At 46.9% G+C, this 27,948-nt stretch overlaps 1 protein-coding gene across 2 annotated transcripts; it reads left to right on the top strand.

The window, feature by feature from the left end:
• LOC138818488 (ubiquitin carboxyl-terminal hydrolase 4-like) lies at window positions 1-27,784 on the top strand. 2 transcript variants are annotated; one of them, XM_070009407.1, is made up of 18 exons: window positions 1-146; window positions 270-331; window positions 4,015-4,155; window positions 5,643-5,760; window positions 6,387-6,560; window positions 6,919-7,077; window positions 8,686-8,910; window positions 10,133-10,216; window positions 11,053-11,147; window positions 12,970-13,161; window positions 13,765-13,853; window positions 18,687-18,914; window positions 20,306-20,376; window positions 21,582-21,700; window positions 22,012-22,161; window positions 24,420-24,523; window positions 26,680-26,768; window positions 27,149-27,784. In XM_070009407.1, exons 1-18 carry the CDS (start codon window positions 18-20, stop codon window positions 27,311-27,313), a joined length of 2,394 nt encoding a protein of 797 aa, XP_069865508.1. In that variant the 5' UTR covers window positions 1-17; the 3' UTR covers window positions 27,314-27,784. The 2 variants fall into 2 exon arrangements, with proteins under 2 accessions (XP_069865508.1, XP_069865509.1); XM_070009408.1 differs by lacking the exon at window positions 4,015-4,155.
• The last annotated feature ends 164 nt before the right edge of the window (window positions 27,785-27,948 follow it).

Below are 27,948 nucleotides of genomic sequence, written 5' to 3' on the forward strand. Positions count from 1 at the left end.
CAACCATTGAGAAGGAGATGCGGAAACTGTTCAACATCCCCGCCGAGCGAGAAACACGGCTCTGGAACAAATACATGAGCAACAACTATGAGCAGTTGAACAAACTAGACAACACTATTCAGGATGCTGGGCTGTACCAGGGTCAGGTAGGAGGACTTAGACCAGGCCCTAACAGCAGCTCTGCCCAAGGCTACCCAGAGGCCTTTGGGCTGGAAGTCCATCTGAAGTGGGGTGAGTTGCATTCTTACTTGGTTTTCTCTTTCACTCAGGTGCTAGTCATTGAACCCCAAAACGAAGATGGCACATGGCCCAGACAGATCTTACAGTCAAAGTACGTAAACGTTTTCTCCGGTGTAGCTGGGCTCAGAGATGGAAAGAGAGACATTCTTTCCTAATTATGCAGTTACTTGTACCAAGCAAAATGTTCTTAATAAGATAGAACAGTTGCTCAATTCATTTTATTTATTTATTTATTTTTGCCAGTCCTGGGGCTTGAACTCCTGGCACCGTTGCTGAGCTTTTGCTCAAAAGTTAGCACTCTACCATTTGAGCCACAGTGCCCCTTCTGGCTTTTTCTGTTTGTGTGGTACTGAAGAATGGAGCCCAGGGCTTCATGCATGCTAGGTAAGCACTCTTCCACTAAGCCACATTCCCAGCCCTTAGGAGATATTTCTGTGCTGTGTGGAATTGGGCATGTCCTTGGAAGGGAACAGAAAGAAGGACTGGATTTTCTTTATGGTATAATATAGGGAAACGATATCTGTGCTCCAATAGTGAGGATACAGCGTCGGCCTCTTCTGGCTTCCTTCAGCCGTGCTTTGGACTGTGGTTGTTACATTGTGATGGGCTAATTGTGCATCTGAGATCTATGACAACTCAGTCCTCTTAGAGAAACATGACATAAAGGCACAAAGCATTTGGCACAGCCCCCCCTTTGAAGCCCAGCCATGGACTTCATTTGTAAAATATCCTGGTTGCTGTTTCCTGACAAGATGATAAAATAGAATAATGCTGCTACCACAAAAAAAAAAAAAAAAGTCCACATTCTAATCCCAAGAACCTATAAATATGTTAGGTTAAAAAGAGATTTTTTTTTTTCAGGTGTGATTAAATTAATGACTTTTGTTGTTGTTCTAGTCCTGGAACACTCAGGGCCTAGGCACTGTCCCTGAGTTTTTTTTTCCTCAAGGCTGGTACTCTGACTTTTTGCTGGTTGATTGAAGAGAAGAAGCTCATAGACTTTCCTGCCTGGGGCTTTGAACTTGTATCTCCATATCTCAGCTTCCTGAGTAGCTATTACAGGGGTGAGCCACTGGTGCCCGGCTGCTTTTTAATTTTTGCTGGTCCTGGGGCTTGAACTCAGGGCCTGGGCTCTGTCCCTGAGCGTCTTGTACTCCAGGCTCTACCACTTGAGCCACAGCATTACTTCTGGCATTTTCTGAGTAATTTGCTTGAACTCTGGGCCTGGGCGCTGTCCATCAGCTCTTCAGCTCAAGACTAGAGCTCTACCACTTGAGCTGCCACTTCTGGTTTTCTGAGTGGTTTATTGGAGATAAAAGTCTCATGGACTTTTCCTGCCCAGGCTGGTTTTGAACCGAGATCCTCAGATTTCAGCCTCCAGGATAGCTAGAATTACAGGCATTAGCCACTGGTGCCTGGCTTGTTAATGATTTTTATGAAAATCTTTAATAAGAATTGATAAAAAGGATTAAAAGGTTGGATTAAAAAACTGATCTCACCTGGGAAGGTGGCTCAGTGGTAGAGTGCTTGCCCTGCATGCCTAAGGCCCTGGGTTCGATTCCTCAGCAACATATAAGCAAAAAGAAGCTGGAAGTGGCTCTGTGGCTCAAGTGGTAAGAGCACTAGCCTTGAGCTGAAGAGCTGAGGGATAGTGCCCAAGTGCCCTGGCCCAGAGTTCAGGCTCCACAACTGATAAAAAAACAAAAACAAGCTGGGCGCTGGTGGCTCACGCCTGTAATCCTAGCTACTCAGGAGGCTGAGATCTGAGGATCACGGTTCAAAGCCAGCCCGGGCAGGAGAGACTGGGAGACTCCTATCTCCAGTAAACCACCAGAAAACCGGAAGTGGCGCTGTAGCTCAAGTGGTAGAGCGCTCGCCTTGAGCTGAAGAGCTGAGGGACAGCGCCCAGGCCCAGAGTTCAAGCCCCACGACCGACAAAAAACAAAAACAAAAACAAAACTGATCTCAATGAATCTTTTCAAGGCCCTGGAGTAAGTTCTACACTACATACCCAACTGTTCTCAATATTCTAAGGAAGTGTGTATATATATATATATATATATATATATATATATATATATATATATACATATATATATATATACATATATATGTAAATTTGTTAGTATATATTAATCATCAAAATATTGGGTTTTATTGTACCATTATCATATAAGTGCTTATAAGTTACCTTGATCTTATCATTTCCCTCCCTAATGTTCTCTCCCCTGATCCTCTTCCTCTTTCCTAATAGTTCTTGTTTTAAAATTGAAGGATGGGGCCAGGAATGTGGCTTAGTGATAGACTGCTTGCCTAGCATGCATGAAGACCTGGGTTCGATTCCTCTGTACCACATAAACAGAAAAAGCCAGAGGTAGTCCTGTAGCTCCTGAGTGCTATCCTTGAGCAAAAGAAACCCAGGGACAATGCCCAGGCCCTGAGTTCAAGCCCCAGGACTGGTAAAAATAAAATTCAAGGATATTTATTTTGTTGACAGTATTAGGGTTTGAACTCAGTAATGTGCTGTATTGACCCTCTACCATTTGAGCCATGCCCCTGGCCCTGCTCTTCTTTTTTTGTTATTGTTGGTTGTTTTTCAAATTAAGTCTAGCAAGCTTTTTGGCCCAGCTGGCCTCAAACCACAATGTCTCTAGATCTTCTGGACAGGTAGGATTACAGCATGAACCAACAATACTTGACTGTTTATGATTTATGAATCAAACCAAGATGCCTTGAAGGTTACCTTTGTGGTTTACCAAACTGGAAGATTTAGATTATGGCTAAGTGAACTAATGAGACAGACAATTTCCTTCCTTCCTTCCTTCCTTCCTTCCTTCCTTCCTTCCTTCCTTCCTTCCTTCCTTCTTTCCTTCCTTTCTTTTTTGGTGGATTGAGGGGCTTAAACTCTGGGCCTGGGTGCTGTCCCTCAGCTCTTCAGCTCAAGACTAGCGCTCTACCACTTGAGCTGCCACTTCTGGTTTTCTGAGTGGTTTATTGGAGATTAGAGTCTCACAGACTTTCCTGTCCTATCCAGGCTGGCTTTGAACTGGGATCCTCAGATCTCAGCCTCCTAAGTAGCTAGGAGCCCAGCAAAGACATAATTTTTTCACTTTCAAATCTTAAAAGTAGTACAAAAACAGGATTTAAATTTTTTAAAAATTGAAAACATGAGCAGGGGGCTACAGTTACATAAGTAAGGTAATGAGTACATTTATTTTTAAACACTGTGACCCCATCCCTTAAATTTTTTATTTTATTTAATTTTGGTGTTGGTACTGAAGCTGGCACTCAGGGCCTATGCACTGTACCTTAGCTTTTCACTCAAGACTGGTGTAGCCACAGCTCAGTGTCCAGCTTTTTGGTAGTTAATTGGGGATAAAGAGTCTCATGGACTTTCCTGCCTGGTCTGACTTTGAATCATGTTCCTGAGACCTCAGCCCTCAGAGTAGCTAGGACTATAGGTATAAAGGATTCCAGGCTTAAACCACAATCACAGGCTGAAAACAGAATTTTTGCAGTTTAGGTAACTGAATAGGGAGAGTCTGCCCTCTGTTTCTTTTTTTTTTTCTCCAGTGGTGGGCGGGTAGGCTTTGTCCCCCTTCTGTGACCTAGGTTAGCTTTGGACTTGTTATGTAGTCCCAGCTGGCATCAAACTCAGACTCCTCCTGTCTGGGCCTCCCGAGTGCTGGGAATGCAAGTGTGATCCTAAGTTATCGAACAGGGCCTGCAACTTTGTGAAAGGTCAATAGTGTCATTTCTGCTTCTCTCTCTCAGATCAAGTACTGCGCCTAGCAGACATTTTACTACCTCTCCAAAACCATCAGCAAGTTCCTATTCCACAGTGTCTGCTTCTCCCATTGCAAATGGTGATAGCACTAACACCTCTGGGATGCACAGTTCCGGTGTCGGCAGGGGGTAAGAGCAGGCCCTTTCCCCTTGGTTCCCTTCCCTCTGAGTCTCTTCTTTGACTGCACATCTGTTGTTAGGTAGAGCTCCCTGTGAAACTATACTACATGTGGTCTCTCAATCACTTTGCTACCCACAGAAAAGTATGCCTCCCTCTTCTGACTTACATTGCTTCTCTTCCTGCAAGCTGGTATTTTCTTCATAGCCTAGGTCCCTAGTGGTCTTGGGCAGGGTGGGGATGGGGAGGAGTGATAGTTATTTTTTTTGTTGTTGTTGTTTTTTTTTTTGGTCAGTCATGTTGCATGAGCTCAGGTCATGGGTGCTGTCCCTGAGCTCTTGTGCTTAATGCTAGATCTCTTCCATTTTGAGCCACAACTCCACTTCTGGTTTTATGATAATTAATTGGTGATAAAGAGTCTCATGGACTTTCCTGCGGAGGCTGGCATTGAACTGTGATCCTCAGGTCTTAGGCTCCTGAGTAGGATGACAGGTGTGAGCCAGCACTGAATTTTTTTTTTCTTTGGTCAGTCGTGGGACTTGAACTCTGGGCCTGGGCACTGTCCCTGAGCCATTCAGCTCAAGGCCAGTGCTCTACCACTTGAGCCACAGCGCCACTTCTGGTTTTCTGGTGATTAATTAGAGATTAGAGTCTCATAGGGACTTTCTGCCAGGGCTAGCTTTGAACCACCATCCTCAGATCTCAACCTCTTGAGTAGCTAGGATTTCAGGTGTGAGCCACCTGCACCTGGCTGAATTTTTTTTTTTTTTTGGCCAGTCCTGGGGCTTGAACTCAGGGCCTTGGCCCTGTCCCCAAGCTTCTTTTTGCTCAGGGCTAGTACTCTACCACTTGAGCCACAGTGCTACTTCCAGCTTTTTATGTGTATGTGGTACTGAAGAATCAAACCCAGGGCTTCATGCATGCTAGGCAAGCGCTCTACCATTAAGCCATATCCCCAGCCACTGAATTTGTTTTTGAAAGGATGGTTTCCCCCTAGGGCAGTATGGCTGAAAGGAGACAGTTCTTAGCTGTGGGAGGGCTCTGCCTGTCTCCCTTCCTGGTGCCTGTGATTCTTCTCCAAGCAATTTCAGGAGCATCTGCCAGAGAGTCCAGGCAAAGGCAGAGAGGAGAGTAAAAAGAGGTGTGCATGCACACTCAGGCTCAGCCAAGGCCCAGATTGCCTTGGTTGCGTGGCAGGTGTAAAGTCTTGATCTTCATACCCAACATGTCCTCCAGTGTCACCTGGCAGTCAGCCTTGTAGAAAGATATAGTATTAGTATTTTCCAAAGCATAAAAGAAAAAAATCTCTCCTTGTAAAGATGTGCTTCCTCCTAACTTGACATGTCAAGATGTGGGCAACAGGTCTGCAGGGCTAGAGAGAGAATTTATATCCTGGGAATACTGGCAGACACCAGTTGTGGCAGGCCCCACCAGAGCTCCCCGAGGGCATGTGTGCCAGCACCTGGCTTTTATTGCTGATGTGGGTTGTGTTTTTCAGCGGATCTGGCTTCTCTGCTTCATATAATTGTCAGGAGTCCCCATCGTCTCATGTACAGCCTGGACTCTGCGGACTCGGAAATCTGGGGAACACCTGCTTCATGAACTCAGCTTTACAGGTAGAGGAGAGAGTTTTCACCTAAATGACAGGGCGTCCCCAGCCTTGGGTTGGGAATTGTCTGTCAAGCACTGAGTGGCTCCTAACCCAGTCCTCCCACCTACCTCCTTTTGGTGCTTCAGCATCTTTATGTAGGCTTTGAACTTGGCCTCAGCCTTCGTAGTAGATATGATGACAGGCATGAACCACCATACCTGGCTAAACTTTTTATTAAGTCCTCCTTCTAGGGCTGGGAAGGTGGCTCAGTGGTAGAGCGCTTGCCTTGCATGCCTGAGGCCCTGGGTTCGATTCCTCAGCACCACATAAGCAAAAAGAAAAAAGCCGGAAGTGGCGCTGTGGCTCAAGTGGTAGAGCGCTAGCCTTGAGCTGAAGAGCTGAGGGACAGTGCCCAGGCCCAGAGTTCAGGCCCCATGACTGGACCCAAAAAAAAACAAAAACAAAAAGACCTCCTCCTAGACATGTTTGATCACTCATGGACTTGATGCCATGTTACTGCAAATCCTCTACCCTAGTGGTTTCCCATTACCTTAGTACTATCCAGATATTGTTCATTTCTCACTATGAACCTGGCTGGTGAGAGACGAGACTGTGTAAAAAGCACTGATCTTGATCTTGTTCTGTTTTTAGTGCCTGAGCAACACTGCCCCGCTGACTGACTACTTTCTCAAAGATGAATATGAAGCTGAAATTAACAGAGACAATCCTCTAGGGATGAAAGGAGAGATCGCAGAGGCCTACGCAGAGCTCATTAAGCAGATGTGGTCTGGAAGGGACACTCACGTGGCTCCTCGCATGTTCAAAGTAGGTTGAGAGGGGCTGGGAAGGTGGCTCAGTGGTAGAGTGCTCGCCTAACATGCATGAAGCCCTGGGTTCGATTCCCCAGTACCACGTAAGCAGAAAAAGCTGGAAGTGGCGCTGTGGTTCAAGTGGTAGAATGCTAGCCTTGAGCTAACAAGCTCAGGGACAGTGCCCAGGCCCTGAGTTCAAGCCCCAGGACTGGCAAAAAACAAAAACTAAAGTAGGTTAAGATAAATAGTTCATTTTTCCCCTTGTGAGGTGAGTGGTTTAGTGGTATAATAAAGCATTTTATTTATTTTGCATTTTAGATGTTATCTAAAGCTAAAAGTGGTAAACCAAAAGTGTTTGGCTTCTGTTGCAGACCCAAGTGGGACGTTTTGCACCTCAGTTTTCTGGCTACCAACAACAAGACTCTCAGGAGCTGTTAGCCTTTATTCTAGATGGATTGCATGAAGACCTGAACCGAGTCAAAAAGAAACCCTACCTGGAGCCGAAGGATGCCAATGGGCGGCCAGATGCGGTACGATGCTGAAGCTCTCTGCACAGTTCTCCTGTTGACAGAATGAGGACAGTCTTCTGGTCCTGGGGTATTAGTGGCAGGGCCCAGGTGTCTGTCATTGATGCTAGCAGCAGGTGCGAACTGTGCAGTCCATGCCCAGAAACTCCATTTCAGTAATTACTCTTGAGTACATGTGAGTGCGTGTGTACGTGTGTGCGTGTGTGTGTGCTTGTGTGTGTGTGCGCGCGCACACGTGCATGGGGGGGTAGAACCCATCCATTTGAGTGCTAGGCAAGAGTTCTTCACCACATCCAATTGTAAGATGCTAATAGTGTCTGCCTTTAGTATTATTGTTCTTAAAGTTCATCAGGGATTGTTACAGGTTGTTGATAAGATCTTACTATGTGTCTGGCTAGGCTGGAACCTGTGGTCCTTCTGCCTTAGTTTCTGTAATGTCTGGCTTATAGGTATGAACCACTATCCCTAACTCCATGATGATTATTAAAACAATTTGTTATCAAGTTTAGGGCATTTACATTTTTTTTTGCCTTGATTTCCCCCCTCCCTCCTTTCCTCCCTCCCTCCTTCCCTGCCTCCTTCCTTTTCTTTGTCCATCCTGAGCCCAGGGCCTTGTACATGCTGATTATCTGGGGATTCTAAAGCCGGGCACTGGTGGCTCATGCCTATAATCCTAGCTACTCAGGAGGCTAAGATCTGAGGATTGAGGTTCAAAGCCAGGAAGTCCATGAGACTCTTTTTTTTGTTTTACTTTAAGAATTTTATTGACAGTTTCAATAGCTACTACCTCATCAAAAAGCTTTTTTTTTAATTTTTAATTTTAATTTTAATTTTTGTGAACATACTGTACAGGAGGGGTCTGATCTTCAGTAAACCACCAGAAAACTGGAAATGACGCTGTGGCTCAAGTGGTAGAGCGCTCGCCTTGAGCTGAAGAGCTGAGGGACAGCGCCCAAGCCCAGAGTTCAAACAACTGACCAAAAAACAAGGGGGGAAGGATTCTAGTATTTTACCTGCCCTATCAGTATAAATATTTTAAAGTACCCCTGAGGTCTTCTAGGTAAGCCCTTGTCTTAGTGTAGATTAAAGCCTACTTAAAGGGCCTTTAAATCACTGAAAGCATGGGAGATGTACTTTTCCCAATCAGGTTGGATATATCATGATGCGCTCAAGGCCCCTTGTTTCCTGTAGATCTCTCACCTCCCCTCTCCCCTCCCCAAGTCCTGGGGCTTGAACTCAGGGCCTGGGCACTGTTCCTGAGCTTCTTTTGTTCAAGGCTAGCACTTTACCACTTGAGCCACAGTGCCCCCTCTAGCTTTTTCTGTTTATATGGTACTGAGGAATTGAACCCAAGGCTTCATGTATGCTAGGCAAGCACTCAACCACCAAGCCACATTCCTAGCCCCTCCTGTAGATCTTCTGTCAATTTCTTATTAAGTATATGTGTAGAGTTGCCATGTCCTATGAATACTACCTGGCCTTGGCTATTCTTGACTTGCCTCCTGGTCCAGAGTAGTGTTTGATGTGATTCATTCTGGATACAGGGTAAAAGGATTGGAATACTGACAATATGTTGAGCATGGCCTGCTTCTCCCTTCACTTTTCATCCAGGTAGTAGCAAAGGAAGCCTGGGAGAATCATAGGCTGCGGAATGATTCAGTGATTGTGGACACTTTCCATGGCCTCTTCAAATCTACCTTGGTTTGTCCAGAATGTGCAAAGGTTTCCGTGACCTTTGACCCATTTTGCTATCTAACTCTCCCACTGCCCTTGAAGAAAGATCGAGTTATGGAGGTCTTCCTGGTTCCTGCTGACCCTCGCTGCAGACCTTCCCAGGTAAAAGTATCTTCACCCTCATGGTACCCCCTCCCCAAGGAGTCTCCAGGCCGCAGTGGGATTACTTCTCTCTGCTGTATTGGAGACTCTGCCGCCCTTGGTATGTGCCCTCCCGTGTGTGCCCTTGGCCTCTACAGGGCCTTGTGTAATCCCGTATTATTTAGGACAGGTGTCAGGGTCTTTGTAGTTTCCCTGTCACTTTTTTTCCCCATGCTCCATTCATGCAGCTCTAGTAACCTGTTAACTTCCTAAGTGGTTCTTGAATCTGAATGTTGGGAAACCCAAAGCAGTTCACTTTGTTTAGTCAGGTCCCTCAGCTAGGAGAACCTGGCTAGAATAAAAGGCCAGCTGAGAGGCTTGACTAGTGGCTCTTTGTGTCTAGTTGTGCTGCGAGCTTACAAGGTGATTTATGGCTTCATATTCAGGCTTTCATTTCTTTATCTGTGAAGAAAAATGATGTGTAGGACTGGGAATGTGGCTCAGTGGTAGAGTTCTTGCCTTGCATGCATGAGGCCCTGGATTCGATTCCTCAGCACCACATATGCAGAAAAAGCCCGAAGTAGAGCTGTGGCTTAAGTAGTAGAGTGCTAGCCTTGAGCTGAAGAGTTGAGGGACAGCGCCCAGGCCCAGAGTTCAGGCCCCCCACGACTGACAGAAAAGAAAAGAAAAAAAGCAATGCAATGTGTAGCTCCAGAAGACAATTCCATTCTTTTTTTTTTTTTTTTTTTTTTTTTGGTCCGGTCGTGGGGCCTGAAATCTGGGCCTGGGCGCTGTCCCTCAGCTCTTCAGCTCAAGGCTAGCCCTCTACCACTTGAGCCACAGTGCCACTTCCGGCTTTTTTCTTTTTGCTCATGTGGTGCTGAGGAATCGAACCCAGGGCCTCAGGCATGCAAGGCAAGTGCTCTACCACTGAGCCACCTTCCCAGCCCCGACAATTCCAGTCTTTAAAGGAAGTAGTGAACTGCTCTAAAAAGTAGAGGCTAAAATAAAGTCGGATTTGAGAGAGACAGACTGGCCCAACTCCCATGACATTGCTTGAATGCTGCAGCCTTGCTGATGCCTGTTTTACTCTTGCTTGGCTACTGATTAGTCTGGACTGAGACCTTTCCATGCTCTGCCACTGGAAGGGTTTCTCTGCCTCCACACTGCTCCCCCACACCACGTCATTTCTTAGTCTGGACTTTTTGGAGTCCCCATCACCTGAACTATTTCTGTCTTGCAGTACCGTGTGACTGTGCCACTGATGGGAGCCGTGTCTGACCTGTGTGAGGCGCTCTCCAAGTTGTCTGGCATTGCTGCAGAAAATGTAAGGCAGCTGGGGAGGGAAGAAGGGGGGAGGGAAAAGAGATGGCCATGGCACGTAGGCTTCATGATTTTGAATCTGGGCCTGGGTGCTGTCCCTGAGCTCTTCAGCTCTAGGCTAGCGCTCTACCACTTGAGCCACAGCGCCACTTCCAATTTGCTGATGGTTAACTGGAGATAACAATCTTCCTGCCCAGGCTGTCTTTGAACCACACGATCTTCAGATCTCAGCCTCCTGAGTAGCTAGGATTACAGGCATGAGCCTCCAATCTCCAACATTTCATGATTCTTTTTTGGTGGTGTTGTTGGTCGTGGGGCTTGAACTCTGGGCCTGGGTTCTGTCCCTCAGCTCTTCAGCTCAAGGCTAGCGCTCTACTACTTGAGCCACAGCACCACTTTCAGTTTTCTGAGTTTTTTAAGAGTCTCACAGCCTTCCCTGCCTGGGCTGGCTTTGAACCTCAATCCTGGTCAGGAAAGTTTCCCATCTATGGTGGTCCTGTTCCTTACTGCCTTCAGAGTCAGTACTCTGCTTGCAGCACAGTGTGATACAGGTATCACGGAGATTCTGGCTCTGTAATATACTCCAGAGGTTTCCAGACCTCTTTCTGCTCACCACTGCCTTGTCCCCCATTCCCAACACTTGAGAGCATCATTGAGTGCGGGTAACAGCTGTGCTGGTAACAGCCATGCTGCTCCCCTTAGACTTTGGCCTCGAACTCTAGAGCTTACTGTATGCTTGGTTCTCTACAGGCCATACTCCGGCACCTTGTTTGCTTTCTGGATTTTAAGCAGTCAGAGCACTCAGCCATCCTATAATCTTTCTGCACTGTTGATTCTTAGATGGTGGTCACAGATGTGTATAATCACCGGTTCCACAAGATTTTCCAAATGGATGAAGGTTTAAGCCACATCATGCCCAGGGATGACATTTTTGTGTGAGTACTTCATGGTTTCTGGTGCAGAATCAAAGGGCATGTTCTAGAAACTTTGCCTTGATTGTGTTTCCAGAGCAAACGTTCTGAGCGTTTTCTGCTCATGTGCCTTTGTCCTATCCCTTGGCCTTCAAAGATGGGTGCTAAAGGCCTTTGGGGGTAGCCATAAGTCTTAAGTACCTACTGACACCCCTCAGGTGTCTTCAGCATGGCCATGGTTTCGGTCAGCAGGTGTGCTGCCTGTTAATAGGCCTGATTCAGAGGCTGAGAATGTAGCTTAGTGGTAGAGTGCTTGCCTAGCATTCATGAAGCCCTGGTTCGATTCTTCAATACCACATCAACAGAAAAAGCCGGAAGTGGCTCCATGGCTCAAGTAGTAGAGTGCTAGCCTTGACCTAAAGAAACTCAAGGAGAGGCTGGGAAGGTGGCTAGTGGTACAGCGCTTGCCTTGCATGCTTGAGGCCCTGGGTTCGATTCCTCAGCACCACATAAGCAAAAAGAAAAGAGCCGGAAGTGGCTCTGTGGCTCAAGTGGTAGAGCACTAGCCTTGAACTGAAGAGCTGAGGGACAGTGCCTAGGCCCAGAGTTCAGGCCCCACAACCGGACCCAAAAAAAAAAAAACAAAAAAAAAACTCAGGGACAGTGCCCAGGCCCAGAGTTCAAGCCCTAGGACTGGCTAAAAAACAAAAACACCAACACCAGACACTCAACACAACTTAAGTTTTCCTGCGTCCAGTATGTCTCACGGACCTTCCTTGCTGGGGCTGGCTTTGAGCTGCGATCCTCAGATCTCAGCCTCCTGAGTAGTTAGGATTATAGGCGTGAGCCACTAGTGCCTATGACCTGTTTTTTTTTGTTGTTGTTGGTCGTGGGGCTTGAACTCTGGGCTTGGGCGCTGTCCCTCAGCTCTTTAGCTCAAGGCAAGTGCTCTATTGCTTGAGCCAGAGCGCCAATTCCGCTTTTCTAGTGGTTTAATAGAGATAAGAGTCTCGTGGACTTTTGTGCCCGGGCTGGCTTTGAACCATGATCCTCAGATCTCAGCCCCCTGAGTAGCTAGGATTACAGGTGTGAGCCACCGGCGCCCAGCTTTTATGTTATTTTTTTAAGCTAAATTTTTAATGTTTTTATTATTTTTTTAATTTTTTCAATTTTTGTTTATGTGGTATCAAAGAATCAAACCCAGGGCCTCATGCATGCTAGGTAATCACTCTACCACTAAGCCACATTTCTAGCCCTGATTCTGCTTGTTTTTTTAATTGGAGCTGGGCGGAAAATGTCTCATACCTATACACAGAGCTTCTTAGGAGCCTGAGATCAGATGATTATGCTTCAAAACCAACCCTGATAGAAAAGTCAGTGAGGCTTCATGTCCAATTAACTTGCAAAAACGTCAGATTTAGTGGTGTGGCTCAAGTGGAAGAACACCAGCCAAGCAAGCAGGAAACCTTGAATTTAAGCCCCAGTATTAGCACCAAAAAAAAAAAAACCCTTTTTGCTGGGCACTGGTAGCTCACGCCTGTCATCCTAGCTATTCAAGAGGCTGAGATTTGAGGATCGTGGTTCAAAGCCAGCCCGGGCAGGAAAATCTGTGAAACTCTTGAATAAACCACCAGAAAACCAGAAGTGGCGCTGTGGCTCAAGTGGTAGAAGGCAAAGAGTAGAGTACTAAGAGGCTCAGGGACAGCACCCAGGCTCTGTGTTCAAGCCCCAGGACCAGCCAAAAAAAAAAAAAAAAAAAAAAGGTTTTGTCCTGAGCACTGTAGCCTTTGGTGGTCACATTTCCATGGACACATTACTAAAGGTTCCCTCCATGTGACCAATGCAGGTACGAGGTCTGCAGCACCTTCGTGGATGGCTCAGAATGTGTCACCCTTCCAGTCTACTTCAGGGAGCGGAAGTCCAGGCCATCGAGTACTTCTTCCGGGGCAGTGCTGTTTGGGCAGCCCCTGCTCGTTTGTGTCCCCAAGCACAAGCTCACCCTGGAATCTTTGTACCAGGCTGTGTGTGATCGTATCAGGTGGGTGCCAAGATCAAGGAGAGGCCAAACGGAGGCAGCACTGGCCCCTGCAGAGTGTGTGTGTGTGTATGTGTGTGTGTATCCCACATGCTCACTTCTGAGAGGAAGTGCGGCTGTCCCAGCCTCACTGATGGCCAGGACAGGTGCCATTGGAATGGAGTGCCTGGCACTTCTTCTCTGATCCTAGATGCCCAAGCTTCCGGTCTCTGGAATTGTGTCGTTCTGCTGTGGTAGGAAGTCTAGCACTTTAGTGACATTTTGTATTTGAGTGCTATCTCCAAAGTGTTCCCCTATTGTTCGGAAGCTGACAGTTGAACATTATTGGAACAAGCCTTTCAAAACTCCTGGGGCTACATGACTTTCATCAGACTTGAAACGTAGAGTTTCTTGGAGTCTCCTCCATTGACTTGATAAATGAAATGTCTGATCTCTTGAGTTCCTCTTGCGTGATAGAGCCATTACCCAGTAATTCCAAGCGTTTCTGGTTTCATAAATTGCTTTGTGAATAGCTGAATGTATAAATGAGGAAGCACGTCTTAGCTGTCTAGTGGAGAAAAATATCCATTAACACTAACAATCTTTTCTTTCTTTGCATTTTTAAAGCCGCTATATAAAACAGCCTTTGCCTGACGAGTTTGGCAGCTCGCCCTTGGAGTCTGGGGCTTGCAACGGCGCCAGGGGCAGCTGTGAAGGTGCGTGCTCCCCAGCTGTGGGGCTAGGACTGACCACACCTCTCCTGATTGCTCTCCTCTTCCTCAGTGCTATCTATCCATGTGGGAAAGGGAGGCTCTGAGATTCAGTTGGGGGCTTTGCTGGCCCCGTTTATTATTTACCTCTGTGCCTCGTAGAATCATCTAAGAAAGATGACTTTGCTGATGTAGCCTGGGCTCTGCCTCCAGCACAGACTTAGAGGTATCCAGTAACTTGCCCCAGGTCAGGAAACAGTCAGGATCTGAATTGTCTGTTGGCATTACAAATAGGTGCTTATACTTATATGACCTGACCTATATTGGCAAAGGTGTTGGTTTCCTTTCCTTTTTCTTTCTTTTTTTTTCTTTTTTTTTGTCAGTTGTGGGGCTTGAACTCTAGGCCTGAGCTCTGTCCCTCAGCATTTCAGCTCAAGGCTAGCGCTCTACCACTTGAGCTACAGTGCCACTTCTGGTTTTCTGGTGGTTTATTGGAGATGAGAGTTTCATGGAATTTCCTGCCTGGGCTGGCTTTGAACCTCGATCCTCAGATCTCAGCCTTGTGAGTAGCTAGGATTATAGGTGTGAGCCATCAGTGCCCGGCTTCTTCTTCTTCTTCTTTCTTTTTTTTTTTTTTTTTTTTCCTGGTTCTGGGGCTTGAACTCAGGGCCTGGGCTCTGTCCCTGAGCCTCTCTGTGCTCAAGGCTATCTCTCTACCATTTGAGCCACAGTGCCATTTCTGGATTTTTCTGAATAGTTTACTGGAGATAAGAATCTCACAGACTTTCCTGCCCCAGCTGGCTTTGAACCATAATTCTCAGATCTGTCTCCTAGTAGCTGTGATTACAGATGTTAGCCACTGGTGCCCAGCTGGTGTTGGTTTCTTATTCCTTGTGTACTACCAGACTTGCCTAATGAATCTTCAGTCCCTGACCTGCAAGACAGATGTCACAGAAAGCTAATCAGAAGGCTCTGTCTATCTAGAAAGCCACAGGAAGTGGCTGATTCTACTATGGAAGGGTAGGAAGTCACTGTCAGCAAAGCAATAGAATGGGTTTTATTGCAAGAAAGAAACACAATGGCTGGGTGCCGGTGGCTCACGCCTGTAATCGTAGCCACTCAGGCTGAGATCTGAGGATCTCGGTTCAAAGCCAGCCCGGGTAGGAAAAGTCCATGAGACTCGTATCTCCAGTAAACCACCAGAAAACTGGAAGTGGCGCTATAGCTCAAGTGGTAGAGTGCTTGCCTTGAGCTGAAGAGCTGAGGGACAGAGCGCCCAGGCCCAGAGTTCAAGCCCCATGACCCACAAAAAAAACAAAAACCACAATGGCCAGATGCCAATAAATAAGTCCCATCCCTGAACAAGGAGCCATGTCTGTTCTCCAGTATATAGTTAGTAGTTTTCTTTTGAGAACTTTAGAGATCCAGTGACTTTATTCTTATCAAACATAGGTGACTGTCAGATTACTGCCATCATTCTCAGTTTCAAATCCAAATACTTAGATTTCTCCAAGACATGAACAGTGCTAGAAAGTGAATGCTGGTGTTAAGACCAGTTACCACAAGGCTCTGTCATCAACAGTCAGCAAGTTTGAGTCACACTACCAACAAGCTTTTTACTGGTTAATTGGAGATGGAATCTCTCAGACATTTCTGCCAGAGTTTTGAATCTTGGTCCTCTGATCGCAGTCTCTTGAGTAGCTAAGATTACATAAATGAGTCAACAGCACCCAGTAAATGACTTTTAAAATTCCTGGTTTTCTTTTTCTTTTTCTTTTTCTTTCTATTCTTTCTTTCTTTCTTTTCTTTTCTTTTCTTTTCTTTTCTTTTTAATTTTTTATTGAGGGTCCAGCCCAGGACTTTGCACTTGCTAGGCTACTGAGCTATATCCTAGCCCTTTTCTCTTTTTTCTTTTCTTCTTTAAAAAAATTTGTTTATGGGGCTGGGAAGGTGGCTCAGTGGTAGAGCGCTTGCCTTGCATGCTTGAGGCCCTGGGTTTGATTCCTCAGCACCACATAAGCAAAAAGAAAAAAGCTGGAAGTGGCGCTCTAGCTCAAGTGGTAGAGCGCTAGCCTTGAGCTGAAGAGCTTAGGGACAGCACCCAGGCCCAAAGTTCAGGCCCCACGACTGGACCCAAAAAAAAAATGCTTAAAAAATTTTGTTTATTTATATGGTACCAAGGAATCGAATTTAGAGCTTCATGCATGCTAGGCAAACACTGTACCACCAAGCCACATTTCCAGTCCACTTTTTTTTTGGCTAGTCCTAGGGCTTGAACTCAGGGCCTGCTTTTGCTCAAGGCTAGCACTCTACCACTTGAGCCACAGCACCACTTCTGGCTTTTTTCTGTGTATGTGGTACTGAAGAATTGAACCCAGGGCTTTATGCATGCTAGGCAAGCACTGTATCATTAAGCCACATTCCCAGGCCCCCCCCCCCCTTTTTTTTTTTTTTTTTTTTTTTTGTCGGCCGTGGGGCTTGAACTCTGGGCCTGGGCGCTGTCCCTCAGCTCTTCAGCTCAAGGCGAGCGCTCTACCACTTGAGCTACAGCGCCACTTCCGGTTTTCTGGTGGTTTATTGGAGATAGGAGTCTCACGGTCTCTCCTGCCCGGGCTGGCTTTGAACCGCGATCCTCAGATCTCAGCCTCCTGAGTAGCTAGGATTACAGGCGTGAGCCACCAGCGCCCAGCCCCCCCCCTTTTTTTTTTTTTTTTTTGGTTGGTTGTGGGGCTTGAACTTTGGGCTTGGGTATTGTCCATGCGCTCTTCAGCTGAAGGCGAGCATTCTACCGCTTGAGCCACAGCACCACTTCTGGTTTTCTAGTGGCTTATTGGAGACAAAAAGTCTCATGGAGTTTCCTGCCTGGGCTGGCTGGCTTTGAACCATGATCCTCAGATCTCAGCCTCCCGAGTAGCTAGGATTACAGGTGCAAGCCACTAGCGCCCGGCTTTTTCTTCTTTTTGAGGCATGATCTCACTATGTATCTCTGGCTCTGGTGGCTTGGGATTTACTATGTAGCCCAAGCTGGCCTTGTATTTGAAATCCTCTTGCCTCTGTCTCCCAAATGCTGGGGTTACAGACCTGTGTCACCATGTCCAGGTAACTTGTATTTCTTTTTTTGTTGGTGGTGGTCGGGCTTGATCTCTGGGTCTGGGCTCTTCAGCTCAAGGCAAGTGCTCTACCACTTGAGCCACAGTGACACTTCTGTTTTTGTTTTTGTTTTTGTTTTTTCTGGTAGTTAATTGGAGGTAACAGTCTCACAGACTTTCCTGCTCAGGCTGGCTTTGAATCGGGATCCTCACATCTCAGCTTCCTGAGTAGCTAGGAATACAGGCGTGAGCCACCAGCTCCTGGCAGTAACTTGTATTTCTTACTGAACCATTTTCTTCAGTATTAAATATGTGTCTCATTTTAATCCCTTTCTCTCTGTGAGCCCATTGATGAAGTCAAAAGAATGTCATGTGCTCTGAGGTCCTGTGCATACTGTCAAATAGTGTGAGGGCTTCCTTTTGGGGTGGTAGACTTTCGAGTTAATTCTCTGCCTCTGGAAGGCTTTTTTTTTTTTTTTTTATTGTCGGTTGTGGACCTGAACTCTGGGCCTGGGCGCTGTCCCTCAGCTCTTCAGCTCAAGGTTAGCCCGCTACCACTTGATCCACAGCGCCACTTCCAGCTTTTTCTGCTTATGTGGTGCTGAAGAATCGAACCCAGGGCCTCATGCATGCAAGACAAGCACTCTACCACTGAGCCACCTTCCCAGTCCTGGAAGGCGTTTATTTAAGTTCTCTGGGTCACTGCTTCTGTATCTTGGACTAGTGGTACCCACTTAGCCTATCTCAGCTTCCCCCATGAGGAAGGCCACATGTGAACTCAAATGCCTGATAAATACAAGGCTGTAGCTCGACTTCCACATATACAGAGTAAAATCTGGAAACGCCACAGTTAAGCGTGAAATAGATTGATTTCATTTCATTGTGTTGTGGTTTTAGTTATGTTTACCTACCTATCTTTCTGTGTATATCTACTTATCCATTGGCTCATTCATTCATTCATTTATCCATCTATTCGATGGTCCTAGAAATTGAGCTCAAAGACTGAGCTCTCTGTTATTTGAGTCATTTATACACACACCCTGCCTAGAGACAGGGACCAGGATAATAGGAATACACAGTCATTCCTGGCCTTTGTTGTGCTTTTTTGTTTGTCTTTTGCTTTCTTGTCTGTTTTGGGATTTTTTTTTTTTTCTTCTTCTTCTTTTTGGTTGGTCATGGGGCCAACTCTAGGCCTGGGCACTGTCCCTCCCCTCTTCAGCTCAAGGCGAGCGCTCTACCACTTGAGCCACAGCGCCACTTCGGTTTTCTGGTCGTTTATTGGAGATAAGAGTCTCACAGACTCTACTGCCTGGGCTGGCTTTGAACCGGGATCCTCAGATCTCAGCCTCCTGAGTAGCTACGGTTACAGGTGTGAGCCACCAGCACCCCACTCTTCTTTTTTTTTTTTTTTTTTTTTTTATCAGTTGTGAGGCTTGAACTCTGGGCCTGGGCACTGTCCCTCAGCTCTTCAGCTCAAGGCTAGCACTCTACCACTTGAGCCACAGTGCTGCTTCCAGCCTTTTCTGCTTATGTGGTGTTGAGGAATTGAACCCAGGGTCTAATGCATTCAAGGCAAGCACTCTACCACTGAGCCACCTTCCCAAGGTTCCCAGTCATTCTGCTTAAGCTTCCCAAGTGCTGGGATTACAGATAGGTGCCACCATGCCCAGCAAAATAAACACGTGAAGACCTAAAATAGGGTGCCGATGATACACAGATGATTTTTTTTTTTTTTTCATTTGTGTCCCAGGAGATGAAGAAGAAGAAATGGAGCATCAAGAAGAAGGCAAAGAGCAACTTTCAGAAACGGAAGGCAGTGGTGACGATGAGCTGGGGGACGACCCCAGTGAATCTAGCCAAAAGCCAGGCAAAGGACAGCCATGCCCCCAGAGACTTTTTACCTTCAGTCTTGTGAACTCCTATGGGACGGCTGACATAAATTCATTGGGAACCGATGGAAAGCTACTCAAACTCAACTGTAAGACCTTCCTCTGACCTCTCACCACTGGGCTTTGGGGACGTAGCATCTCTGAAATCCTTGCATGGATACTTGGTGTATCAGCCGTGCACAGTCTCGGTGTGACTCCAGAAGCAGAGGCTGGAATGGTGTTTGGATGAAAGCTCCCTACGGACTGTTTCAGAGCCACCTCTCCCTCCCTCCACCTCACTGTCATCATCTTTAGCCTGTTCTCCTTTGGTCCTTTGTGGCCTCGGAAGGAAGCAGATGCAGTTGCTCCTCTCTCCCCCTCCCCCGCCCCCCAGCCCCATGCCGTAGGCCCTTTGCTGTGGGTCAGATATAAACCATGTAGCCAACCAACATTGCCAGCAGCATTTCCCTGAGTGCATTTTTCACTGGAAAGAAAAAAGTGCCTATTTCTTTTGCTCCCTAAAAATATTAATGGGAATGTGACCGATCCAGAGGTTGGTCCTAGGTTTTTCCGGTTTTTTTTTGTGTTTTTGTTTGTTTGTTTGTTTACCAGTCCTGAGGCTTGAACTCAGCACCTGGGCACTCCTTGAGCTTCTTTTGCCCAAGGTAGCACTCTACCACTTGAGCCACAGCACTGCTTCTGTCCTTTTCTGTGTATGTGGTGCTGAGGAGTCAAACCCAGGGCTTCATGCATGCTAGGCAAGCACTGTACCACTAAGCCACCTTCCCAGTCTCATGGACCTGGATTACTGTAGATAACCTACATGGAGTCGTGGCACCAGTAGGGACAGCTATAGGAATAGGAAGAGGCATCTAGCTGATGTGGATATGTGTCTTTGGGGAACAAATTAGTTAACTAGCCAGGCACCCTTGGGCTACCTTGCTCGCCCCACCCCCTTTTTTTTTGTCATGGGGCTTGAACTCTAGGCCTGGGCACTGTCCCTCAGCTCTTCAGCTCAAGGCAAACGCTCTACCACTTGAGCCACAGCGCCATTTCCAGTTTTCTGAGTGGTTTATTGGAGATAAGAGTCTCACGGACTTTTCCTGCCCAGGCTGGCTTTGAACCCTAATCCTCAGATCTCAGCCTCCTGAGTAGCTAGGATGACAGAGATGAGCCACCAGCGCCCAGCAAGATGGATATTTTTATCTGTTTTGTTAGAGTTTCTAATGGTTGAAGATCTGGTCCCTTGTTACTCCATCTTGACCTGTGCATGCCTTGCCAGAATTCTTGGTTAATAGTGCCTCTAGAGATTATTCTGAAACACTGAAGAAGTCTTTGCTAAAAACCTCTTGGGAGCTAGGGTTCAGAAGGGCTGGCCCAAGGCTACAACAGTTGGTGGTGTGTGAGCAGGGGTTGGCGGTTCTGCCAGAGGTGGCGCTTCTCACTCAAGTCTCCTGTGTCTCTAACCATTCTGTAATGAGCAACACTTTGTTCTCTGCAGCTCGATCCACACTGGCCATCGACTGGAACAGTGAGACCCGGAGCCTTTACTATGATGAACAAGAGTCTGAGGTAGGTCATTCGGTTTCCTGGTCAGTGGCCGTGTGTCTGTTTCTGCGCTGGATATGCAATAATAACATGCTCTCCAGTTGGACAGCAGCATAACAAGTTAGGATTAAGTTTGAGAATGATAGATGGGGAATGAGTGCTTGCCTAGCATGCATGAAGCCCTGGGTTCCATTCCTCAGTACCACATCCACAGAAAAGGCCACAAGTGGTGCTGTGGCTGAAGTGGTAGACTGCTAGCCTTGAGCAAAAGAAGCCCAGAGGCAGTGTCTAGGCTGAGAGTTCAAGCCCCAGGACTGCCAAAAGTAAAAAGTACACACACACACACACACACACACACACACACACACACACACACACACACACACACACACACACACACACACACACACACACACACACACACACACACACACACGAGAATATGAGTTGGGTGCCAAAAGTAAAAAGTACACACACACACACACACACACACACACACACACACACGAGAATATGAGTTGGGTGATGATGGGTCACATCTGTAATCCTAGCTGTTGAAGAGGCTGAGTTCTAAGCCAGCCAGGTCGGGAAAATCCCCTTTAGAGTCTTAGCTCCAATTAACCACGTAAAAACTGGAAGTGGTGCTGTGGCTCAAAGTGGTAGAGCGATAGCCTTGAGCAGAAAACATCAGGGACAGTGCCTTGGCCCTTGGGTTTAAGCCCCATGACCGACAAAAAGAAAACAGAAAAAGCTAGAAGTGGCCCAAGTGGTAGAGTGCTAGCCTTTAGCAATAAAAACAAAAACAAAAAAAACTTAAGGATAGAATGCAGGCCCTGAGTTCAAACCCCAGAAGTCACACACACAAGATTGAGAATGACCAAGATTTAGTCATTTTTAGAGTCAGAGGCTCCAAAAGTGTATATTCCAGGCAGAGAGCCTCTGTAGGCCTCCTTATGATGTTTCTTTGCTTTCTTTTTTTTTTTTTTTTTTTTGTCCAGTCCTGGGGCTTAAACTCAGGGCTTAACCACTGTCCTTGAGCTTCTTTTGCTCAAGGCTAGGGCTCTCCCACTTGAGCCACAGCGCCACTTCTGGCTTTTTCTGCTTATGTGGTACTGAGGAATGGAGCCCAGGGCTTCATGCATGTGAGGCAAGCACTCTACCACTGAGCCACCTTCCCAGCCCTTCATATAATGTTTCTGTAAGAGAATTCATCTCTTCGTTCCTTGCAGGCTTTTGACAAGCACGTGAGCATGTTACAGCCCCAGAAGAAGAAGAAAACCGCAGTGGCTCTGAGAGATTGCATCGAGCTCTTCACCACCATGGAGACTTTGGGAGAGCATGACCCTTGGTACACAGTGCCCCCCCCAAACCCCATCTATTTCGGAAGATCTAGATCTATGGGAGTCATCCATGTGCACCAAAACCCTTCTACTTGCATGTGCCACTTTGTGTGGATCGTGTTTTCTAGACTTAAGAAAGTCGTCACCCTGTTTTGGAAGGCTGGACTCCCTCCCGTCCCCCTCTCCCCTCACACAGCCAGAAGCAGTGGGTGTGGCGCGCCACCTCCAAGACACGGCAGCTGGAGTGACATTGCAGGGGCATGCCCTAAGTGACACTTCTCCCTGCTGCTTTGCTAAGTAAAGGCTTCTCTCTCTTCAGGTACTGTCCCAATTGTAAGAAGCACCAGCAGGCCACAAAGAAATTTGACCTCTGGTCCTTGCCCAAGATCCTGGTGGTCCACCTCAAACGCTTCTCCTACAACAGATACTGGAGGGATAAACTGGACACTGTTGTGGAATTCCCAGTCAGGTAGGTGGCTCTCATACCAGCAATGGGAGGAAAAGTAAAAAAGCAGGCAGGGGCCTGGGCACGGTACGGTGGCTCATCTCCATAATCCCAGCTCCTCAGGCTGAGATAGGAGGATCATGGTTCCAAGCCAGCATGGGCAGCAAAGTTAACCATCCAACAAACCAGAAGCAGAGTGGTGGCTCAAGTGGCAGAGAGTTGGCCTTAAGCAAAAAATGCTTAGGGCCAGGCTGGGAAGGTGGCTCAGTGGTAGAGTGCTTGCCTTGCATGCATGAGGCCCTGGGTTCGATTCCTCAGTACCACATAAGCCAGAAAGAGCTGGAAGTGACGCTGTGGCTCACGTGGTAGAGCACTAGCCTTGAACTGAAGAGCTGAGGGACAGCGCCCAGGCCCAGAGTTCAAGCCCTAGGAACAATTAAAAAAACACACACAAAACAAAACAAAAAAACCCCAAGAATTGGGCATGTGGCTTAGTGGTAGAGTGCTTGCCTAGCATGCATGAAACCTGGGATTCGATTCCTCAGTGCCACGTAAACAGAAAAGGCCACCAGTGGCACTGTGGCTCAAGTAGTAGAGTGCTAGCCTTGAGCAAAAGAAGCTCAGGGACAGTGCCTAGGCCCTGAGTTCAAGTCCCCCAAGTGGCCAAAAAAAAAAAAAAAAAGGAAATCTTGCTACTGATTGGCTGAGAGATCTGGTCACTCATTGGCTGAGAGGTTTGTCATACAGGGACTTCTCAATTAGAATGTGGGTGCTGGTAATGACCCCTTTCCCCCAATTCTACCATGGATGCGGAAAAGACTCCAGCAGATGTGCTTCTTCTCTAAGTTCACAGTATGTTGCCGACCATCTCTGCTCCTGCTGGTCCCCCTTTTGAACCTCGCTTGCCACTTAACTGGTCTGCTTCTCCTGCCCATCTTCAGTGTCAGCAATCCTAGCCTCAGCAGGTGTAGCACAGTCCCAGTGCTGCTGCTCATTAAAGGAGGCAAAGCAGCTAGAGAGAGCTGGATTATTAACAGGGCTGCAGGAGGGGGCAAGCAGTCCTCTCCCTGGGGGCTGGGACTAGGACTGACCGGCTCACTCAGGGCTCCTTGGTCCCCAGAGAATCAACTACAGCTGAGGCAGGAAAGTAAGCCAAATAGGAGGGTTCAACAGGCTTTCCAGGGGCTGGGAAGGTGGCTCAGTGGTAGAGCGCTTGCCTTGCATGCATGAGGACCTGGGTTTGATTCCTCAGTACCACAGAAGCAGGAAAAGCCGGAAGTGGCGCTGTGGTTCAAGTGGTGTAGCACTAGCCTGGAGCTGAGGGACAGCACCCAGGCCCAGAATTCAGGCTCCATGACCAACAGAAATAAATAAAAATAAAATGTTTTCTAGGGGGAAATGAATAGATAACATGAAAAACAGCGCTGTCCATGTCAATAGGAGAATCTAGTGGTAGGTAATAAATACATTGTTTTTTTTTTTTAATAATAAAAATGGTATTATTTGTTTTTTTCTGTTGGTTGTGGGGCTGGGCGCTGTCCCTTTGCTCTTCAGCTCAAGGCTAGCACTCTACCACTTGAGCCACAGCACCAGTTCTGGCTTTCTGGTGGTTTAGTGGAGATAAGAGTCTCACAGACTTTCCTGCACGGGTTGGCCTTGAACAGCGATCCTCAGATCTCAGCCTCCTGAGTAGCTAGGATTACAGGCGTGAGCCATCAGTGCCCAGCAGTAAAAATGTATTTATTTTTATTTTTTATTTTTGGGTCTGGTTATGGGCCTGAACTCTGGGCCTGCACACTGTCCCTCAGCTCTTCAGCTCAAGGCTAGCACTCTACCACTTGAGCCACAGTGCCACTTCCAGCTTTTTTTTTCTGCTTTTATGTGGTGCTGAGGAATCGAACCCAGGGCCTCATGCATGCAAGGCAAGCGCTCTACCACTGAGCCACCTTCCCAGCACCTCAAATAGTTTTTTTTTTCTTTGACGGTCGAGGTTCTTGAACTCTGGGCACTGTCCCTCAGCTCTTCAGCTCAAGGCTAGCACTCTACCACTTGATCCATAGCGCCACTTCTGGCTTTTTCTGCTTATATGGTGCTGAGGAATAGAACCGAAGGCCTCATGCATGCAAGGCAAGCACTCTACCCCTGAGCCACCTTCCCAGCTCCTCAGGTAGATTTTTGAGGGCTACCTGTGTTCTGGCCTCTTGGATGAAAGGAGTTGCGAGGTTACTCTGACTTCTTTGAGTTGAACATAGTTAAGCGCTGTTCTTGTGTTTTATGCTCAGAGGTCTGAACATGTCCGAGTTTGTCTGTGACCTATCAGCAAGGCCTTACGTGTATGACCTCATAGCTGTGTCCAATCACTATGGAGCCATGGGAGTTGGCCACTGTAAGTATTGGCACCTCCCCTTCCTGTCTCCCTTCCTTTTTCCCTTCCTTTGCCAGTCCTGGCTTACAGCCTCTCCCTGCATGTCAGACACTACTTTTAAGCACTGCTGAGTGGTTCCATGGCCTCAGCCTTCTTCAGTACTGTTGTCCACCATTCTTTCCACTTTGACTTACTCTTGAATTTCATAAGCCCACCTGTGGGAATCTGTCCTGTGGAAATGACTTGACATTTGGGGAAAAGCTTTATGCACAAAGATAAGAGTTTCATGGACTTTCCTGCCCCGGCTGGCTTTGAACCACAATCCTCAGATCTCAGCCTCCTGAGTAGCTAAGATGACAGGTGTGAGCTACCAGCTCCTGGCTACGCTTCATCCTCTTGCTTCAACCTCCCTTGTATTGGAATTACTAGTATTAACACGGCACCATGCCTGGCCAATTATTTGCAAGTAACTGAGTACCAGTTCTATAGCTGTACCTGTGGTTTTGTTGGCTTATTTGTGATGCTGGGCATTGAGCCCAGGTCTTTGAATATGCTAGGCAAGCCCTCTACTAGACAAGCTACATATCTAGCTAACCGAACATGCATAGATTTGACTCCATGTTTTGTTATTTTCATTGTCAGTTATGGGGCTTGAAGTCAGGGCCTGGGCGCTTTCCCTCAGCTCTTTGGCCCAAGCCTAATGCTCTACCACTTGAACCACAGTGCTACTTCCAGTTTTCTGAGTGGTTTATTGGAGATAAAGAGTCTCATGGACTTTTCCTGCCCGGGCTGGTTTTGAACTCCATCCTCAGATCTCAGCCTCCTGAGTAGCTAGGATGACAGGTGTGAGCCACCGGCTCCCAGCTCCCTGAGCTTTTTTGCTCAAGCGACACTTCTTGTTTTTTGATGGTTAATTGGAGAAAAGAGTCTCATGGACTTTCCCAAGCCCAGCCTGGCTTTGCACCATTAACCTCAAGTCTCAGCCTCCTGAGTAGCTAGGATTATAGGCCTGAGCCATCAGTGCCGGGCTTTGCTGTTTATTTTTGTGAGGCAGGGTCTTGCTCTATAGCTCCTGCCTGCCTGGGACTCAGTATCCACCAGCCTCAGCCTCCTGAGTGCTGGGATTACAGGCATTACTTTAGGATAATCATGTGTGTGTGTATGTGTGCACTCATACATGCCAATACTGGGGTTTGAACTCAACCTCACAGCTCTAGCTTAACTTTTTCTGCTCAAGGATGGTGATCTAACACTCAGGCCATGCCTCCATTTTTCGCTGGTTAATTGGAGATAAGAGTCTCTGATTTGTTTTGCCCAGCTGGCTTTGAACTGATTCTCAGATCTCAGCCTTCTGAGTAGATAGGATTACAAGTGTGAACCACTGATGCCCAACTCAAATGAAGTCTCACATTTATGCCTACTGTTGGTCTGGATTATGATCCTCCTATTTATGTGTCCCAAGTAGCTAGGATGGGCCCAAGACTAACTGGTAGTAGATGCCACCATGCTGAGCTTTTTATTGATTGAGATGGAGTCTTGCTAACTTTTTGTCTGGTCTCAAACTGTGATCCTCCCATTTTATTTATTTTACTTTTATCAGTTGTGGGGCTTGAACTCTGAGCCTGGGCGCTGTCCCTTAGCTCTTCAGCTCCAGACAAGTGGTCTACCACTTGAGCCACAGTGCCACTTCCAGTTTTCTAGTGGTTTCTTGGAGATAAAAGTTTCATGGACTTTTCCTGCCCTGGCTGGCTTTCAACCACGATCCTCAAATCTCAGCCTCCGGGTAGCTAGGATGACAGGCATGAGCCACCAGCGCCCGGCTGATCCTCCCATTTATAACCCTCCTGAGTAGCTAAGATTACTGGTGCCTAGCTTCTGATCATAGTCATTTCTTAAAATTGATTCAGATATTTTTCTTTTTTGGATTAGTTTTCCCCAAATTGTAGTTTAAAGCCTTGGTCTCCAATAGCTCCATTTTTATTCTTTAGAACTTTTTTGAAAAGGGACAGATTAGAGAAAAAAAATGAGTCTTCTTTTGGTTGTTGACACAAAACTAAATGATTTTGCATTTCAGGGTTTCTATTTTGAGAGTTTCTGTTGTGTTTATTTAGTGCAAGCCTAATAAAGTAGCTCGATTTCTCCGGTGACTGACAGAGCATTTTATTTGCTACATGCAGACACTGCATATGCAAAGAACAAACTGAATGGGAAATGGTACTACTTCGACGACAGTAATGTGTCTCTGGCCTCTGAGGAACAGATAGTGGTGAGTATACCTACTCTGAAACCTGCTTCTTCCTCTCACCTTTATATCCAAGCTGGGAAGGGTCTCTCAGGCCATTTGGTTAACTCCTAATCCTAACATGACAGGGGCCCTGGGTATAGTAGAGACACGAGACGAGTAATTCTTCCAGGATTTTTCCTAGGAGAGACAGTTTCCTCAAGGTTGTATGTCACAAGCTTTCTGCCTTCCCCTTCTGTCTCTGGTTAAAAGGAAGGGGCTTCATGATTCTATCCAGAAGTAGATGATGCAGGGCAAGATGGCAGGCAGTGTTGAACAGTAAGAAAAAAAAGCTGGGGAAGTAAGTGTCCCCCTCCACCCCCCCTTCCCAACTTGTGAATGGACATTTCCCTCTTCTCTTGTAGACGAAAGCTGCCTATGTGTTGTTTTACCAGCGTCGGGACGATGAGAGTTACAAGACGCCTTCCTCACTCGCCAGTTTTCCTGGTTCCTCTGATGGGAGGATGAGGCCGAGCAGCGCCCAGCAGGGCCTGGGAGACGACGAATCTTGTAGCATGGACACCAACTGACGCTGACTCAGTCCACTCCGCCACCCCCCCGCAGCAATGTCCTCTCCCATCCCCTAGGAGATGATACTGATGGCACTCTGAAGACTTGTTAATGTTCAATCTAGAAAAAAAAAAAACCAGATGAGAAAATTCCCCTCCTTTTATGAGAGAAGAGAGAGAGGGGAAAAAAAAAAAAAGACCATTTGCTCAGAAGAGTTATGTCAAGAGGCTGAATTATTTTTCTTTTTAAACAGGTGGTCAGATAAAAAAAAAAAACCTGTGGAGCTGAGAAGTGGGGTGCGGTTTAGGGTGCACAGTGAAATATATGTCTCAATGATCCCAAAGACTGGAGAGGAACACCTTGTAATGGAATATGGTGCAGCTATGAAGACCCAACGGCAAGGCTGCTCTGAACTCCTGGGTTTCTGGTTCTGATGCCCGTATACTGGTTGCTCCAGTAGTCTGGCCACAGTAAACAGAGCCTTGAGTAAATCTTGATGTTGTCCCCTTTGTCCGTCGCTGTTCACTGAGATGGGTTTAGCATTTTCTACAAATGAGCCGGGCGCTGGTGGCTCACGCCTGTCATCCTTGCTACTCAGGAGGCTGAGATCTGAGGATTGCTGTTCAAAGCCAGTCCAGGCAGGAAAGTCTATGAG

Source organism: Dipodomys merriami, unplaced genomic scaffold (assembly GCF_024711535.1).
Source record: "Dipodomys merriami isolate MVZ:Mamm:240054 unplaced genomic scaffold, mDipMer1.0.p SCAF_767, whole genome shotgun sequence".
In the NCBI taxonomy this organism is placed as follows: Eukaryota; Metazoa; Chordata; class Mammalia; order Rodentia; family Heteromyidae; genus Dipodomys; species Dipodomys merriami.